The sequence below is a fragment of the Oryzias latipes genome, chromosome 16 (genome assembly GCF_002234675.1).
Source record: "Oryzias latipes chromosome 16, ASM223467v1".
In the NCBI taxonomy this organism is placed as follows: domain Eukaryota; kingdom Metazoa; phylum Chordata; class Actinopteri; order Beloniformes; family Adrianichthyidae; genus Oryzias; species Oryzias latipes.
Window position 1 is genome coordinate 26,315,121 of NC_019874.2, and position 18,144 is coordinate 26,333,264.

General features: G+C 41.0%; 1 protein-coding gene across 11 annotated transcripts in view; it reads right to left on the reverse strand.

Moving 5' to 3' along the window:
- The window catches only part of LOC101174373 (myocyte-specific enhancer factor 2D homolog), a 107,264-nt gene that overhangs the window by 49,175 nt on the left and 39,945 nt on the right, over positions 1-18,144 (reverse strand). For all 11 annotated transcript variants that reach the window (XM_020710361.2, XM_020710363.2, XM_020710362.2 and 8 more), the window contains exons 2-4: positions 15,461-15,557; positions 15,204-15,370; positions 6,603-6,806 (exon numbers count right to left, since the gene is read on the reverse strand). In XM_020710361.2, the coding sequence (XP_020566020.1) occupies positions 6,603-6,806; positions 15,204-15,257 (258 nt within the window). In that variant the 5' untranslated portion in view covers positions 15,258-15,370; positions 15,461-15,557. The remainder of the gene's footprint in view (positions 1-6,602; positions 6,807-15,203; positions 15,371-15,460; positions 15,558-18,144) is intronic.

Below are 18,144 nucleotides of genomic sequence, written 5' to 3' on the forward strand. Positions count from 1 at the left end.
CCTTTAATCGACATCAGCTGAAGTCTAATGTGAGCACCGATTAAAGTTGGACTAAAATTCAAATGTTGTGAATCTGTAACAGGATTAGTTTTGCTCCTCTGGTTTCTGCATGTCTTACGCTTGTCAGGCTTCAGCAGTGAAAGCCCACCTAAACTTTTCGATCAGTTTGTGCCGTCAGGTGTTTATGACATAAAACATTTATTATTCAAGATAGGGTTGCCTCTTTACAGGTCAATTGTTGTGACAAAACCTAGCAGCGCCTTGCAAATCCTTTCAAGTGCTCTCATAGCAAATGAAGGAGGCTTCAAAGCCTCAGTATAGAGCGAACAGGTCTGAGAACACCTGTCATGTGGACTGGCATCCTTGTGACCTCATCTAGCCCAGATTAGGACTTGAGGATATGACAGGTCTTAGCTGGAAGTCCTAAGAGTTCATGTAGCAAAGACGGATTATCTGAGGAGGAGCATCTCCAGGACAGAAAAGGAAGCACCTGCGACCTGAGAGAGTTGGGAGTAGAGGGGTCTGTTTTGAAAATCAAACTTGAGAGTTCATGGTTGCAGCTAGGAGAATCCATTTGCCATTTTTGAGATCCTCCCCTGGCATAAAGCGGCCCATCAGGGCGGTACACCCAAGAGTCCCTCAGCTCCAGCAGTGAGGCTTGCCTGTGAAATCTGCCTTGCTTGAGCCGCTTAAAGAAAAAAAAAGGGGCATCCTCACTTCTCCACCCATCTTACTTTCTCTCCTCGGCCATTCATCGGCACTCTTTCAGCATTTTGCTTGCTCGTGTTCCCTCTGTCTCCGGCTCTCCTCCTTTCTTTGCCCTGATTGGGATCTGCAGTCAAGCGGATTAACACATTCTGACAGGAGAGGCAGGCTGCCCACACACAAACACTTTCAAGCAGCACGTGCATCTCAGAGAGAGGCTGTGTGCGCATATGTATGGCCTCTCAAGCTTGCATTGGAGTGAAGGCATGTCTAACCGTGTGATGAATACTGAATCTATGCTTGCACGCGCGCACACTCAAGCAATGAAATGAACTTAAGTGCTTTTAAGCAGTAAGGGACAAGCAGTGTGACATCAAGGGAGTATGTGTGTGTGTGTGTGTGTGTGTGGATGTATATGTGCAAATGGGTCCCTGCGTGACTACATCCACACTCCATAATTTATACTCAAAAGCACTTGCTCAGAGAGACCAACAGAGGCACAGCAGCAAATGGGCACATTTTCTGACTATACATCCATTTCCTCTCTGTTTCCGTCTCTTTTCTACTCATTTCATCTAAGCTCAGTTCAGCAGAAATTTCAGATCCAAAGCAGATCATTTTTAACTATTGTTGTAATGTGTATTTCCTTCTGTCACTTAGGTCGGGACAGTGCTTCAAGTTTCCTTAAACATACAGTATGTCTCTGTAATCTGCTAAATTATTGCACAAAGCAATCACAAAAGTGAAGAACGTGGACCAAAACATTGCATTAATTTAAAGTCCCACTCAGATCATCTTTTGAGCTTTCTTAAAATTGTTCCCAGATGTATTTTAATCATGATTATGCCAATCAAAAGCCTGTTATATTTAAGGACAGTTTTTGCTGAACCGCATTAGAAATTCAGCTCTGAGTTGTGGGTAACACTCCCCCCCCCCCCTTCCCGTCACTCATAACAGAGTCCTCTGTTTACAAGCTTCCTGCTAGCGTCCAGCCCCCCAGACCCCCAACTTAATATTAATGGTGCAACAAAAAAGTTGTGCAATACTGGAGCAAACCAGCTGTTTTGAGCCAGATGCCCGCTCGGATGAGGAAAACAAAGACAAAAATGGAGCTGGTGGATGCATCAGAATGGAGCAGAACAGGTAGCTTAAGGCCCGCCCATCGTGTTCTCTACGACACAAATAATCTCTTTCTCCTAGGCCATTTTTCCGTTTGCTTCTGATTCACAATATTTCAACTAAAGAAACACTCAAACATTCAATTTTAAGATGAAATGTCTTTATATATGTGTCCTCCATCATCAGAAATATGCCACAAGAGCATGTAAAAATAAAAAAATTATTAGAGTGTGTCTTTAAATCTATTTGGTACGAGTGAAGTAGATGTGAAATATCATTCAAACCTTTTTTCTTTAATGTTAAAATCCATTTGTGACATTCTGTGCTTGCCAACAAAAGTCTTTTCAGACATGTCAATATTCTGCACTAATAAAACTAGGAAGGCATTCTATGGGAAGAAAGAAAGAAAGAAAAGAAAAATCAGGTGAAATCTCAAGAGGCCATTTTTATATCAGTAGATGGAGCCGTTTTTAACCAATCAGAACATCTCCTGTTAGATTCTCACTTTCTCCGGTTCATAAATCAAGGTGTCATTTGGAAAAACAAAAACACACACAAACCACAGAGTAAGTCAATTCAAGTGGACTCTTCAACCAAAGGAAACAAATCTATTGTAAACACAGATACTAATAACGGATGGGTTTGATTTGCAGGTTAATTTGACCTGGATTTCTAACCTTAACATGTTTTTCATCCTCTTTACTACAGAAATAAATGATTACTTCAAGGAAAACATGGATGTCACTACATTGTTTTTAAATCATAGAGAGATTTCTAAAAACCCTCTTTTCAGGATTTTCTACATCCCAGGAAAATGAACGAGAAAGGATTAATGCAAAATAGCAGCACGGACAATGCTAACACCCACATAACACACATAACAAGGAGGCGTGTGCTGCGGCGGCGTGCTGAGTGAAGGGGACAGCTGAGGACAAATGCTGGAGAGGGTTCCTAAATGCCTGCTGGCCTGCAGAGAGAATAGGTGCAATAAAGGAAGGGGAAGTTGGAAAAGGGAAGATAAAGGCCGGTAAAGGAGGGAAGCTCCCAGGACACAAACCCGCACTGCTACACAACAGAGAGCCTCACCGAGGCTGAATATTGTATGAGGTGTTCTCATGGGCCACTGCAGAGCATGCATGCGGAGAGGACGGGTGTGCACATGTACACACACACACAGACTAATGAAAGAGACACGTCAACACACACAAACACATGTAGGCACACAAACAGAGCCAGTGGAGCTTGAGTTGATGTGGCCTGGAGCTGCCCAACGCCTTGCCTCAACACACACACACTGTAGCGTGTGCATAAGAGCCATCTGCAGTTCCAGACACAACCAACAGAAAAAGCTCAACTGCTGACACTTCGAGACAGTCAGAAGGAGAAGGAAAAGGAAAAAAAAAAGACATAAACTGTCACGAACGAGCACAGGAAGAGATGAGGAGACAGAGAAGTCGGGAAGAAAGGAAAGGGAAACAACAGCGTGACAGAGAGGTGGAGGGGAACTCTGGTCTCAAACTCTGACATGTTGGCTTTACCTTGAGCCCACTTAACAACAAAACTGCTTTAACAAGTTTACTGAGCCTCAGTTATAAGTGGACTAAATGGTGGGCTTGTCAGATGGCATTTCCAGACAGAGGAAACACTTTCATGCAATTTTGTCAATATTTGTCCAAATTCCCCTACTTATCCCCATGAATACAAAAGCCTCTTTCGTCCAAGCTTTAGAAAAATCATTTTCACGTTTAGTTCATATGAATGTAATGCAGCCTTGATTTAGAAATGCTTAAAAGGTCAACAGGCTTTGACTTTTTTAAATTACTGGTCACACCATCCCTGTAAAAACAAATGCCCTGGTGATAAACTTTTATCGCATGTCACAATAAATACTAGAACTATTAGTAGAATAATTGTGCATTTTGTGGTTCAAGCACCAAATTCGGCACAGATGTGTGCCTTAGCATCCACTCTTTCAGAATAGCGCGTTTGCCAAAAGAAAATCCCAGATTCCATTAAAATATACATATCAGACTTCATTTTGTGCACGAACAACCCGTATTGTTTAGACTGAGGCAAATAGAAATCAAATATTTTTGCAGCCGCCATCTTGGTTGAGATCCTTGGATACATCCATGGCAAATTTGGTGCCTGTACGACAAAATGTACAATTTGCCTCAAACATAAACAGCAACTGGCTTTGCCAAAACACACGACAGGAGGGGAACTGCTGTTTTCTCCCAGGACTCCCTTAGCAAAAAGTTTATTTTATTAAGTAGACATAAGTACAAGTATAGCAAGTATACTTTAGACCATGTAGGTTTGGTGTAGGAAGTATAATAACTGAGTAAATTCAGACAAAATTGGAACCTTTTAAGTTTAAAACATTTAGATAGTGTATAAAAAGTTAATTGCACTACAAATACACTAGTACTATAGACTAAGTATACTTGTAGTACACCTAAATAGACTACATTCTGCTAAGGGTTTCTTGCTCCTGGATTAAAACATTGATCACCATTGAAGCTCTTTTATGGCTTTTATTTACATGGAAATATTTGATTAAAATGTTCTACAATAATAATAATAATTTTACAGTAACCGTCTTTGTTCAAAATTGTATATCAGCATAAAAATCCTATGATTTCTATCATGTAGACTGACCCGCACAAACTGTGTTGAGAGGAAAATATTACGATGTTTTAGCTTTTGGGCTTCCTAAAACATATCTATTTTGGAAAACGGCTTTGAGTTGTATCGGAAACATGTCCACCCCACCAATAACTGGTGATTCATTTAGATGTTTGTGAACAGCGTCTGCACTATTGGAAAAGAATGATGCCTGAAAGCAGCAGTCAAAGGTCATATGAGCCTTCAAGAGATCATGAGATGAATCCAACCATGTTTAAAGCCTCTAGGCTTCTAACAGTAACTCATTTGAAGGAGTAGTCTGAAAGCAGAAGTTAATAATTATTATTTGTTGACAAAGTTCACCACTCCTGGGACACAGGATGGTAAGTTAACTCCATAAAAGCTTCGTTTCAAAACAATAAATGGCTGCGAGTGAGATTTTTTCCTCTGAGATGGTTGTGAGTTTTCAGGTTTTTTTTGCAGGTTGTCATTTGGCCCCAAACAGTAGAAGCAGATGATAAAAGCTGTCATAGCAAATAACTCCCACTCTATTATTTTCTATTTTCATTTAGTCATCGCCAACCAGCATGTTCCTTACAAAAATGATGAAGCCAATGTGAAGAAAACAGGGATGCTAAAACCTGTAAGGTGATGTCATTGTTCAACCTCCACAACCTGGATTCATTTGAGAGGAGCCCATCTCGGCTGCTGGAAGCTCTTAGTTCTGCTGTGTGCATTTTTGCGGAGTTCTACTTTAACCTGTGCAGCCGATATGATAGGAAAGGAAGAAAAAAAAGTGGTGACTTCATGTTGACACCGTTTGCGGTTGACTGATCACCAAGTCCTGCAGCAATCTGCGTAAAAGCAAGTGAGAATAATATTCAAAGACAAGCCACATCCAGCTTTAAGTCAGGGCTCCATGGGAAGTGGAAGTGCTGCACTGCAGTATAAATGGCTGGCTGAATCAAACCTAACCATCTCGTGTTCAATTCATGAGAGGGCCGTAATGTATAAAGAGGTCAGCTAAGCATGCAAATGTGCTCCGTGTTCGCCTGAAAAACTCCAGCGGAGCGTTTTCCCACAGGGACAAAACGCACACAGAAACAAATTAATTCTTTTTTTTTTTAAGAATTGGAAGGAAAAAAAACGAAACGTAATTCTGTAAATTGGTGATTGGATTAGCACCTTTCCCCTAAGCTAATGTATGACCTCTCTGCTAGTCAGCATGCAAATGAACCATCATTTCTTGGAAGATTCTTCGTCTATGCGGTGACGGTGTTGGGCCAAGGCAGTATCCGAGTGTGTGTTGATGTTGTTGGAAAGGTCTCTGCATAAAATTAAAGCCAACAACAGAGGAGCGTGCGACTCCAGCTGACTGACTGAACTCAGCCACTCCAACCTCGAGGATGTGCATGGAAAGACATGAAATATGGGATATTCAAATAAAGTAGGAATAAAAAATATGTCTGGCTTTAACCCAGAATGCGATCGCATCTAATTCCAGGCTTGAAAGCAAGATCCCTCCGTACAGCTGATCTTGTTTTATTTCCTCTAAAAAGGTCATCTTCAAGCCACTCTGGTCAAATGACAGCAGAAAGAGTTGAACAGAGTCGACTGCAATGACCTGGACTGATCTTAATAAACTGGACAAGACTTAATTATGTCTGAATGGGGGTCTAGAGAGGGCTAGATTAGATTAGTTAGGATTAAATCTTAATGATCTCACAGGAGAACAAACAAAGTACTGGAAGGATGCATCAAGACTGACACACAAACAAAAAAACAGCCTCTGTACTTGGCCACCGATTGGTTTGTCACGTCGAGGTCAAACTCAGCGGTCCCCAACCCCTGCACCGCAGACCGGTGCCGGTCCGGGGAACAGTCAGTACCATGCCGCAGAGAAATAAAACACGACCTACATGTGCATGATGGCACATTGTTGTTGGCTCTTAACGAACCCCACAAGACTAAAATATTTGAGCTTTTCCTTCTCGCGAATTTTAAACTAATGGTGACACAAGAATGATTAAAAGAACAATATGCTTTATTTGTTGAGTTCATTGTAAAAGAAAAAGGGAAGGAAATGAAAAGATGCAGCTCTTTCCCCGGTGTAAAACCCGCTGCCCCTCCCACCCGTCTCCACATTTTACCTCGATGATGTCAGCATTGGTCCGGCTCTCGTGGGGCTCGTTGTACTCCGTGTACTTGAGCAGGACTTTGTCCATGTCGGTGCTGGCGTACTGGAACAGCTTGTTGGAGTGGTTGAAGATGATGAGAGCAATCTCACAGTCGCACAGGACGCTCAGCTCATACGCCTTCTTCATCAAACCAAACTTCCGCTTGGTGAACGTTACCTGTTGGGGAGAAAGGGGGGAAACATCAATTGATTCACAAAATAGGTAATTAAACAAAGAAAAAGCACAACAAACTGTCCTATAACAACAAGAATCAACATTTAAGTGTACCTTTATGATATAAACACAATGAATTAGCATTCTGACAGGTTATTTTTCTTTCTACAGTTAAATATCTCTAAATTCAACTTGAATTAGCATGGTTTAAAGAAAAGGCCACTTCAACCAAACTGGGAGCCACTTTCCATTTCATTCATTAGCACCAAAGGAGAAAAAAGCCTTTCTGTCATGCTGAAGCTTAGTTTTGTGGTTGCTCCTCCAGTCTGTTAACTCATTCTCATCCAACTCATTATTTATTCAGAAACAAATGGATTATGACGCTCAAAACACTTTGATTCTAGTCGGCTTCAATTATCTTTGCTAAAAATTGCATAAGGATTGATTATTCAGTCAGCACAGTCAGCAAACTCTTAAAAAATATGCTTTGGACAAGGCAGAGATCACTGTCAAAAAAAAGAATTGAATTAAAAAATATATTTTATGCAGATGTTTAAAAAAACTAGATCAACACATTTGGGGGAATCTGTTTTGCTTTGACAACTCTGTAAAATTCCTCATATTTTCACTTTATTTGTAATATGTTACACTGGTTTCTTAAGCTTTACGATTCTTTTCTTTAGACATCTCCTTTCAAACTACAGCTTAAATGCAAAACTTGTGTCACATTAAGTTTAAAAGATGTTCTTTTGTGTCTGTTGAGCCTTCTGAAACAGAATCAAAACCTATTTAAATATCAAAGGCACTTGGTTTGACTCGTCTAGTTTCCAAATCCCTCCTAAACATGACGCAGTAATCTAACTTCACGAACGTTTTTAGCCACCGGATTGAACCTTGTAGGGGCTAAAATAGAGTTTGTGCGTCCGTTTCCTTGCAGATGCCAACAAAAGAAAGTGAAGCTGTGTTTTAAGGAGGCTGCTGCCAGGAACTCAAATTTACAGCAGGAACCTGCTGTAAATGCTGGAGATTCGGTGTAAAACGGCTTCTTCTGTTAATTTCCCTTTTCATTGTTTGAGTTATAGGTAAGTGTTCAGTAGCTTAAAATAAGCTTTTTTTTCTCTGAAGTAAAAAAAAGTCTGAAGTAAAAAAAAGTTTTGACAGAAAATGGGGAAAACTTGAGAGAAACACAATATAGAGGTTATATTTCATCTGAGTTTGTTAATAGAAAAAAAAATTATCGAGGACCTAAAACATTGTTCAGAAACCCTTTTAAAATTAATATTAATGGTTATTTAAATAATAGCAGAATAATAGAGCCTGTTTTCATGAGTAAATCTAAGTTTGTACAGCCAATACTTGTCTAAACCACTTTTAAGGCTCATTATTTTTTATTTACAGTATGTCCAGTTTCCAAGAGAAAAAGTGATGAGCTGTAGGTTTCAGCTGTCAGACATCACTGTGATGCCAGTTTTGGCAGGAAAGTAAAAGAAAAAAAAGAAAGCTCATTTCCCTAAAAATGCTGAAGCGCTCCCCTGAGGCTCAACATCCTCAAACAGAGCTGCTCACCCAGAGTAAGACAGAAACTAGAGATTTTAGTGGAAATCCATTTCGTCAACATTCGAGCTCAAGAATTTGCAATTAGAAACAAAACAAAAGCTTAAAACATATCAAAACAGACAATTTCTTTAATGAAAAAAGGGCTCTGTCGATCCATAACCCCTCCACACAATGTTTGGTTTCTACTTTGCACGTACACGGGCTTTCACTTCCCTCCACATCGCATGCCCCCTCCCAGTCGTTTTCACACTCCGTTATGCTCTTTTCCATGCTCTCCTTCTATGTCACACATGCTCTTGTGCTCTTTTCCGCACTCTCCTTCTGTCCCACATTATTCCCCTCTTTCCCACACACCAGCAGAAACCAGGCTGTTGAACAAGCCCCTTCGGTCGTGTACATGCAGTGCAGGTCTGGGAGTGTTGCGGAGGTCCCTCGTTGTGTGCCGATTGGCTTTAGAAGTGCTTTTCTGCTTTAACTAACTGGTATTTACGATCCTGGGAGATTCGGCTTTGTTTGGATTAAACACAAAGCACTGGACAAACACAGACCCAAAGAGAGAGGAAACAGATTAGCAGAGGCACACGAAGAAAAGCCTTCAGGTACCACCAACATAAAAGGTAAACGTGCGTGCAGGAAGGCTGCAAACATGCTGCACTTCAGGCCACGCCCATGAGTGGCATCACGTTTTCCATCGGATGGTAAACCCGAAAAATGTGACATCACAAATTGAGGTCATGACCTGAAAAAGCAGCATGCCAAAAGGTGGTGTGGTTGTCAGGAACCACACCATGATCCAATTTCTGTTAAGCTACTTCAATTTAAATATCACATTCTGCTTTGTTAACTTTATTTCATTTTTGTTCTGCATTTGAAAAAAAGTCATAAATTGGTACTTTAGAGAAGAAGAAAAACAAACAAATAAAACCCTAACCAATCCAACCCAACAACATATTACTTACTGAATATTTAGATTGTTTTGATTTAAAGACCTACTCTACTGACAATTGTGGTTTTGGTATTTTTAACATGCTTTTGTGGCATTTTCTGATGATGGAGGACATTAAGAAAGTTCTGCATGTATGAGTATTTCTTTATTCAAAGCATTGTGAGCAGAAGCTGATGAAAAAATGCTGTTTTTTTCAAAAAAAAGGGGTATTTGTGTTGTAAAAAAAAAAAAAAAAAAGGCTGGGCGGGCCACAATCTCTCTGCTCCGCTTAAATTAATAGCTCTCGGCAATGGGAAGGGAAAAGTTAGGTTGAAAGTTGCGGAGGAGAATTTCTAATGAACTCCAGCCGCTCTGCAGAAACTATGTCCTAGAAAACCACACAGGTTTGAGGATTTTGGCTAAAGACAGCTCAGTCATACTTTAAAGACCACCGGAAACGTTTTTAGAATAGTTCAAAAGATGATCAGAGTGAGTCTTTAAGATAATAATAATAAAACTGAGCTTTTTTTGGGATAGTTTTTGCTCTTTTCATTAATAATCTCATCCAGTTAATATATGGAAAGTGATGAGGGTTTACCTGGAATGGCATTCAGGCTCAGTGTGGCTGCAGGCTACTCTCTTGACAGCCCCCCATCTGAGCTGCCAGTCTAATTAAGATGAATTGAAGGAGGAAAGAAAAGTAGAAAAAGTTGGATGTGGAGATAGGATGGAAACATTTAGAAGGAAAGCAAGAAAATCAGCCGTTTGGACTTTCAATCTCTTCATTTTTCTCCATCATCTGTCCTCTCGGCTCAGGCACCTGCCATGTTTAAGACCCGCTCATCACTTGTCTCCTTTGCTCCTCTCATTTCCTCTCCCTCGTTTTCTCTTCCACTGTTCTGTCGCTCTTCCCCACATCCTCTCTACCCCCTCCTGCCCTCATGCATCCACCCCCCCCCCCCTCCTTCCTTTTGTGGTCCCTCACTCATTGCTTCCTGCTGCCACAAATCAAATTATATCGGGGTTGTCTCCACGGGCAACCGATCCCCTCCACACACACACCCCCCCTGCTCTCCTGCCTCCCCCACCACATCCCACCTCATCACACGTTGCTAGCATCATCGTCTTAACCTCCTCCCCCCCCCGCCAACACACCAATGCAAGCAGAGTCATCTTTATCTTGGTGCCCATCTACATATCCCCCTCCTTCCTCTTCCTCTTCCTCACTCTCTCGCACAGAAAATGAACAGATAAATTATGTGGCGATGCTGGAAAGGGAGGAAATTAAGGCTGTGCAGGGTGACAAGGAGGGCCGGTGATGAGGAGGAAAGCCCATGCAAACAACCACTGCTTTCCTAACAAATTACAAGGTCATCAATGGAAAACAAACCCAAACGTCCTGGAAAAGCATCGACTTTTCCTTCATCTTGGGAAAAAAAATGGGCCCACGCTGCAATCCTATTGTTTACCACAAAGAATAAACAAGCTGGAGGTAATTGACATTAAGAGCAGAATTGCAAGGTAACCAATGGCAACTGAGAAATAAGACATCCTCAGCGAGGAGGGGAATAAAAAGAACAGAAACTGGGTGAGTGGTTTGATTTGTGTGTGTGTGTGTGTGTGTGTGTGTGTGTGTGCGTGCGTGTGCTTCCATTTGATTCTGTTTTTCTTGGCCAGGTTTTGGTTGTGTGGCAGATGGATGAGGAAACCATCACTGACAACCGCAACCTTCTCTCGCCGTTTCCTGAAGCCAAAATCTCTCTTTAATTGCCAGATTGTTCATAAAATCAAGGCTGGACAGTCGAACCGACAGAGTTTTACCCGCCTCCTTTTGTTTATTTAAGTTTCAAACAATAACTTTTTGAAAATAAATTGTCTCACTGTTGTCTAAAATTCCACACAGTTTTGGATTGAGGGGACTTAGAAGGTTGAGAAAGCAGAATTAGTCACTTTTTAATTTGTCATTTGAAGATTTTCTTTTAATGACTCTCTCAACATTGCAGGAGATGAGGTTAGAGCAGTTATTTCTAGCAGCGAGGCCTTTGAGAAGTGAAGTCCACACCTTTATATAGCATTTTTAAAGGTCAGGTGCTTGTTAAGATTCCTGTGATGGTATCATCAACACATAACACAAAAGAAAACTTGTTAAAACATCTGGTTCTTATGTAGAAAATGAATGTAAGTGAACCGCGGCAATAAAAAGTGAAGGAGAGAAGTTGAAAAGTGCATTTCAGCGAGACACATCCCATCACAGAGATTAAAATTCTTCTGTGTGCTTGATTTACAACAGACAGAAACTACTTTCTTTAAAGTTCTTTTACAATCTGAGGATGAAATCAGTTCATGTGCAGGTTGTGGGTCAATTTTGAAGGAATTCAGCCACAATCCCAAAAATGGGAAGTAAAGAGAAAACAGGAGCTAAAAGTTTGACCAAAACTAAGCCAGAATATTAAGAACAAGTACCCAATAAACGCCAGCAGGATCAGCTCCTATCTTTCACTTTGAGTCAAAAATAAGAAGAATAGTCATTAGACCTTCCAAACCGAAATGTTCCTCAAAAGTTGATGTCTTTAGCAGACAACCATTTGCTTGCATTGCCGCGCTCTTATGGGGACAGATCAGCACATTGAAGGTTTAGGTTTTAGTCGTGTGTTTTCCTTTTAGACTTCGAGGAGACAGGAGAATATCAAAATGAAACACTGACTGTGATTCACTGCCATGTGCACGGCTGCAGCTTCCTTAAAGAAATGTTCCAAGAACTTTAGTGTGGCAAAGCTACGCCAACTACTGCAAAGAAGAGACAGCACTGTTCACACAAAAAGGCCAGAATTGTTTTGTCATTCAAACTGATTTAGAAAAACGACAAAGCAAAAATAACGTTATAAGTAGAAATTGGAATTACTTTTTTTTGCAGGAAGCGGAGGAGAGCCAACTTTAATTATTTTTTTGTCTTTTTAAAGTCCCATAAACTACTCTGGCTCTCATTTTTTGTTCAAAGGATTTATATATATATGTATATTATTCTGGTTCAATTTTCAGTCCAGATTTGCTTTGCAAACAAGCACTTTTGTGCCGTTTTTGGTGCATATGGTTGAGATCCAAACCCTTTCTACCTCCTTGAATGATCTGCAGCAACAGAGCTTTGTGCTTGAAGCCTTTTAGGCTCATCGTGTGACCATCAACCATCTGCTGTTGCCATTAAAATGAAATGTGCTTGCTTATCATCAGTTCTGCCTGCTTTAATACCCTCACGCTAATTTAGACTGCTCCTGGTGGGTAGATCTGAAAGCGTCTGAGTCCAAAAAGCAAGCTAAACAACACCAGATCACAAACCAAATTATTTACACCCGTTTTTTTCTGACTTGCAATCAAATGCAGTCATTCCAATTCAGTAATTTGGTTTCAATATATCCACAGGCTTATGCTTTAAAGTTCTTTTCCAATGAAAAAAGATACTTAGCATCCTTTTTGGCATGTTTGAGATGGTCTACAGCTGTTTCTCGGCATAAATATGATTAGTGATTCAAGATTCTTTCATTTCTGGGAGGAAATCTTGCCTCCTCTCCTCACATCTTCAGCTAAAATAGGTCACAGTAATAATAAAAAGTCAACTCTTTCGGTTTTATCTTTGATGTGACAAATGCTGCTCATAAATTAAAAAAAAAAAAAAATGAAGTGCATTCCAACGTTTCCAGTCCTTTTTTTCTGTGTTCTTCCTTGTGAGTCTTTGTTTCAATAAGAAATGTGGTAATTGAGATGCTGTCATGTTTCCAGCTGGGGCCCACACTCTGAACACTGTTTATTTTGCGAAGCTTATGGCAGCATCTCTGAATCAACATGTAGGAGGTTGACAGAGGGTGCATGTATTCCAAAATTCATTTGATTTCCTTTTAGAGGCTGCACTGTATTAGCTGATCCAACACAGAGACAGTCTGCAAAAAAGCAACAACACATTTCTTCAGCAGCGTTCCACTTCAAACTAAAATGTTGCAGGGTTTTTTATTTCATTTCATTTTACTGTGTAGGTAGTTGGAAAAGCATGAATAACAATATCTGTACTTTTCCCTCAGAAGAGGCATCAAACTATCACGTCGACCAGATTGCCAAGGTGATGAAATAAAACATTTCCGCTAATTAAATCTCTGATTGTGAACTATTTGCGTCGTTTGACTTTGACACAACGACCGTGTTTTACCAAAGAGGGCATCACCTTATTGACAAACAGCTCAACACTTGTTCAATACAAATGCAGACACCATTAACTAAACCCGGTCCGGACTATAACCAACCCCCCAAAACCTGCTTTTTCTATAATTGTGTGCTGACAAATAATGAGCCATCACACTTTGCTGACCCCTGCAGAATCCATTTAATCTCCAATAAAGTAATGAAACCTGCAAAGATTGACGAGGAGAAAACGGAGGATAATTTCAAACCCTACAGCTACCTCGCTCTTTAGGTCTTATTTAGCGAAGCACTTTGGCTCTCTCCTTCTGTCTCTTTTTTTCCATACTCATCTCTATCCCTCTCTGCTTTTGAATGTGGGCACGTCAAATCCATTACTCAATCTGCTCAATGGAGCGAAGCCCATTTACCAGTTGACTCATTTTAGATGGATCATTTATCCTTTCATCCTCTGACAATAGCTCTGATGCAATCAACAGGATTTATTATTTTATTTTAACAAAAAGATGGTATCTCGCAGGAAAATTCACCACTTCATCTGTTTTTTTGGGTTGTTTTATTCCCCCCACCTTAGCTTTTGAGAATAAAACTTTATGGCTTGATCCAAGACTAGAAATGATTTCTCATTAATTTTTTCTGTGGTTAGTCAATATAAAACAATTCACACAAAAATCATGTTATTGTTAATCTGATTGAATGAAATAAGATTGTAAGACCATAAATAAAAGTCAGTGCCAACACCATTTGTAGTCATCAACTCAATCTTGATCTTCACAGCTGTCAGTTGATATGTAGGTCATGAGTTTTTTTTTTCACACCCAATGTCAAAACTTTACCCCTTTATCCTGAGCAAAGGTCAATAGGTCATCTGCTAGTAATTACCTCTAGTTGTAAACTCCCAAGTCTTCACAGTATGAATATCAATTATTGATTGGAAAAATTTATCTTATGTAACCAAATAAATAAAAAGATTTTATTTGTTTATTTTAATAAATAAAAATGTAGTAGCGTATACCAACACTATGGGATGCACTTAAAAGCCTTACTATTTTTCATTTAAAAAATGACAGTGCTCCTTATAATCCAGATCACATTAGATAGGGATTATTTTGGTTTTGCTTATTACTGTTGTTCAAGTGATTTTGAGAGGTACATGGATCTACGTCAAAATGTCTGGTTTGTGTTTTTTACAAGTATCAAAGCAGTTTGATATCATATATCAGTGCTGGACTGTGTTTTTTTTTACTTGTTACCACTGGCTGTTTAAGAAAACTGACTGAGCGTCTTTGTAGATGAAATGTGCTAGACAAGTAAAATTGCTTTGCCAAACTTGTCTTTTCAGGGTGTTGTGAAAACAGATTTTCAATTTCAAATGTTCAAAAACTGATATCTCACAAATGAACAGATCTCCAACTGCATCACTTAAAGGATTTGTAAACTGAAATCAAAACAAATCAGCCCTTTGGCAATGATACCAGCAGATTAAACTTAACCGCAATAACACTGTAGATGATCTTTTACTTTCTGTGTGGTGTTCATTGACTCTGAGCAGCATGCATGAATTGGAACGATGCTTTTCTTTAAAGCTAATTAGACTTTCCTCGTTCAGAATCAGCACAGAAGCAGCCTGTGCTTAATTGCTTCCTGAGCGGAGAGAAGAGGAGCTTTGAGTTGATCCCCTTGTATGTATGTGGGACCCTAACGGCCACATATATCTCCTCACTCCCGCTAACCTGTCTGTTGCGTTCATCAGTGATCCGTTGAATCTGGATCTTTTTCCTCCCCATGGTTTTGGCGTTGCAATGGGAGGAGCCGGGAAACGGAGGTCAAGGATGGCTGTTTTGGGATTTCTTCCTCTTTGGGGCGTTCAGTTCTCTCTGTGTTGCTCCACCAGAAGCACCTGAGTGGTTTTGTGACACAATGTTTAGAAAAAATGGATAAATAAAAAAAAGAGGGAGAAGGACAAATGGAAGAATGGGGTGTGCAGCACCCTCTTCAGATCATGATCCTGTTGCTGAGGGCAGGTCATCCACACTCAGACTCCGCTGGGATCTTCTGCCCTCCCCTTCACCTCTGCTGGGCAGCTCCTGGAAAGATACAGAGGCATTCATCAGACTGAAAAGGGCACAGAGAGAGAGGCTTTGTTTGCATACTGTGACCCAATTCAGCCACTACAAACACTGTCCTTCACCCAACACTAAGACAATAAATGACACAGCAAAACATTTGAAGCACGTTCAAATCAGAAGCACATTTGGCTTAAACTTGGTGGAGATTGGGGTGGAGGGGTGTTTGTGTCGCTCCATGCAAAGCCAGAGGCCCTTAGGGGTCTTCTGAGGAGGGAGGCTGTGCTGTGTCAGCTTCATTAGAGGCATCACCGCCACATCACTGATCTGCAGGTCGCCTACGGCAACCGGCTGCCCAGCCTGGGCCGCCTGGCATGCCGAATGTGATCCCCAATCAGAGGCACAACAGAAACGAGCCACTTAGTTTGTGGATTCTTCCCGTTCAAAACACTGTCTCGTCTTATGAGCATTTCTCTGCAGGAAACTGGGTCTGTGTTTAACCTCATTTGCATCAACTCGACAGTCAGTGCTAGTCAGATGAAAATTACGCTGTTTTTAACGATGTTGACTTGATTTTCTAAGCTATTCGGACAGAAACCAAACATATCTGCAAAGCAGCACGAGCGGAACGATTTTCCAAGGCGCCTCTGACTAATGAAACACAAGTTGACCAATATTACGCCTGCAGATCCGGCTGAAGCTAGTTCTAAAAAAAAAACATGAAATAAAAGTTGTCTATAATGCTTTGACACCCAATCAAATGATATGCAAAAAGATCTACATTTCCCAAGGAATCACAAGAGCCTGAGATCTTCTGCAAAGTCACAAAAAAATATGAATGAGAAAAAATGGCGCTGCAACAGAGGCAGGGACGGATTTAGGCCCTCTTACTACTATTTGTGGATTTGCTTTAAAAATAGTACTCTATATATACATCCAGACAGTGCTTACACACCACACACACACACACAAACAGCCGTGGCCAAGTGGCGGCACAACAGAGCTGAAGCATCTGGAAAGCCTTGAGTACAGACACAACACCGGCTTCTGAGGGTTGTTTGCATTCCTCCTACCTGGGGGAGCAGCAGCAGAAGAAGGCCTTTCATTTGCATCCATTCTTACGAAACAAAGAGCTGGAATCTGTCTGTCATGAGACTGACATTCCTTTTGTGCTGCTGCGAGCGAAGCAGCGAATGCTCATTTAGAGAGAATGCAATTGGTTTTCCTTTGGAGTTAAGTTGCTTATGAATTATGCACCGAGGGAGAAGAATGGAGGCAGGGGGGGTGAAGGAAAAGGGCTGTTATGAGAGTCATAATTGCTTGGTAAAAAGACTTGATGGAGAACTGGAGGCTGCCTAAGCCTGGTTCTTGCGGGGAGCATCCAGCGTGAGCTGCAGGAGCCGAATGTGCCGCATTTGTCACAAATAAGCTTTTCCAACCCCTTCAGCAAAACAATTGTCCAAAAAAGCCACCTTTAACTCCTCTGCTTCTGTTGATCTAGCTGCTATTGACTCACACAGATTTACCGGGAACTTTTCAACAAAGGAGGAGAGTGAATTGTGTCTGGATGCCCTCATTAGTGTCCCTCCGGAGCGAGCAGACATTTCTACCATGCTGCGCATTCACCGCTTTCCTTTAACTTTAAATGACAGAGAATAAAGGAGGTGATAGTTTAACACAAAAAAATTATAATAACAAGGTGTGTGTGTCTCCCTACATTTTCACAGACCTTGTTAGCCACATAGTTTGTGAGAGATTCGCTCCAGTTGCGGTGAAGTTCAAAGGCAGTGAACGGAGGGATTTGTCTTTCGGCTGTGAGCCGATCACACATGAAAAGGCTGCTTTATCTGCCCGGGGTGGTCAAGTCTCGACCTTTTACCCTTCATGCTGCCGCGGCTTGCTTCCCATGTCTGATGTCAGGCAGAATCTCTGCTCTCACATGAGAAGCAAAGGGCCTGGAGTGTGTCTGCTGCCTTGATGAACAGGAGGGAGCGATACAGAGACTCTGGACAATGAAAGGATAGACACCAATGATTAGAAATCCACAGCCAAACTAAATTACGAAGCTGGGGAACACCTACACATTTGATTCCACCAAGGAAATGTTCCTGGAGTGCAACTTTTGAGGGAATGATGGAAGCTGTGCAGCTTCTTCATGCAGTGTGTTTTATAAGTCTAGAATAATTGCTTTATTAGTGAGACTCCCTGTACCCTAAGAAAAAGCCTTCAAAACATTTCTTTTCTCTAAACAATTCTCACCAAAGTTGTGCTAAATAACATCTGGATTCTCATTAGAAAAATACTTTCTATACATAAATATAAATTTAAAAAAAGCATAGTTTTGAGAGAAATTTGTTCCGAGGGTGAACGCGGTAAACGTGACTCGCTAAAGGGCATGTCAGCCAGATTTTCCCTGCCAGTTGTAGTTTGTGAACTAGTTACCTTCCCTCTGACAACCTGCCTCGCCGTCCTCCGGGCTGAAGCTGCCCTTAATATTACTGAGAAGTTGCCACCAATGTTTCTGCTGCAGGCTGAATGCATCACCGCCCGCAGGGAAGGGGCACAGCCCTGTGACTGAGTCATGACATACACACACAAAAAAAAACCA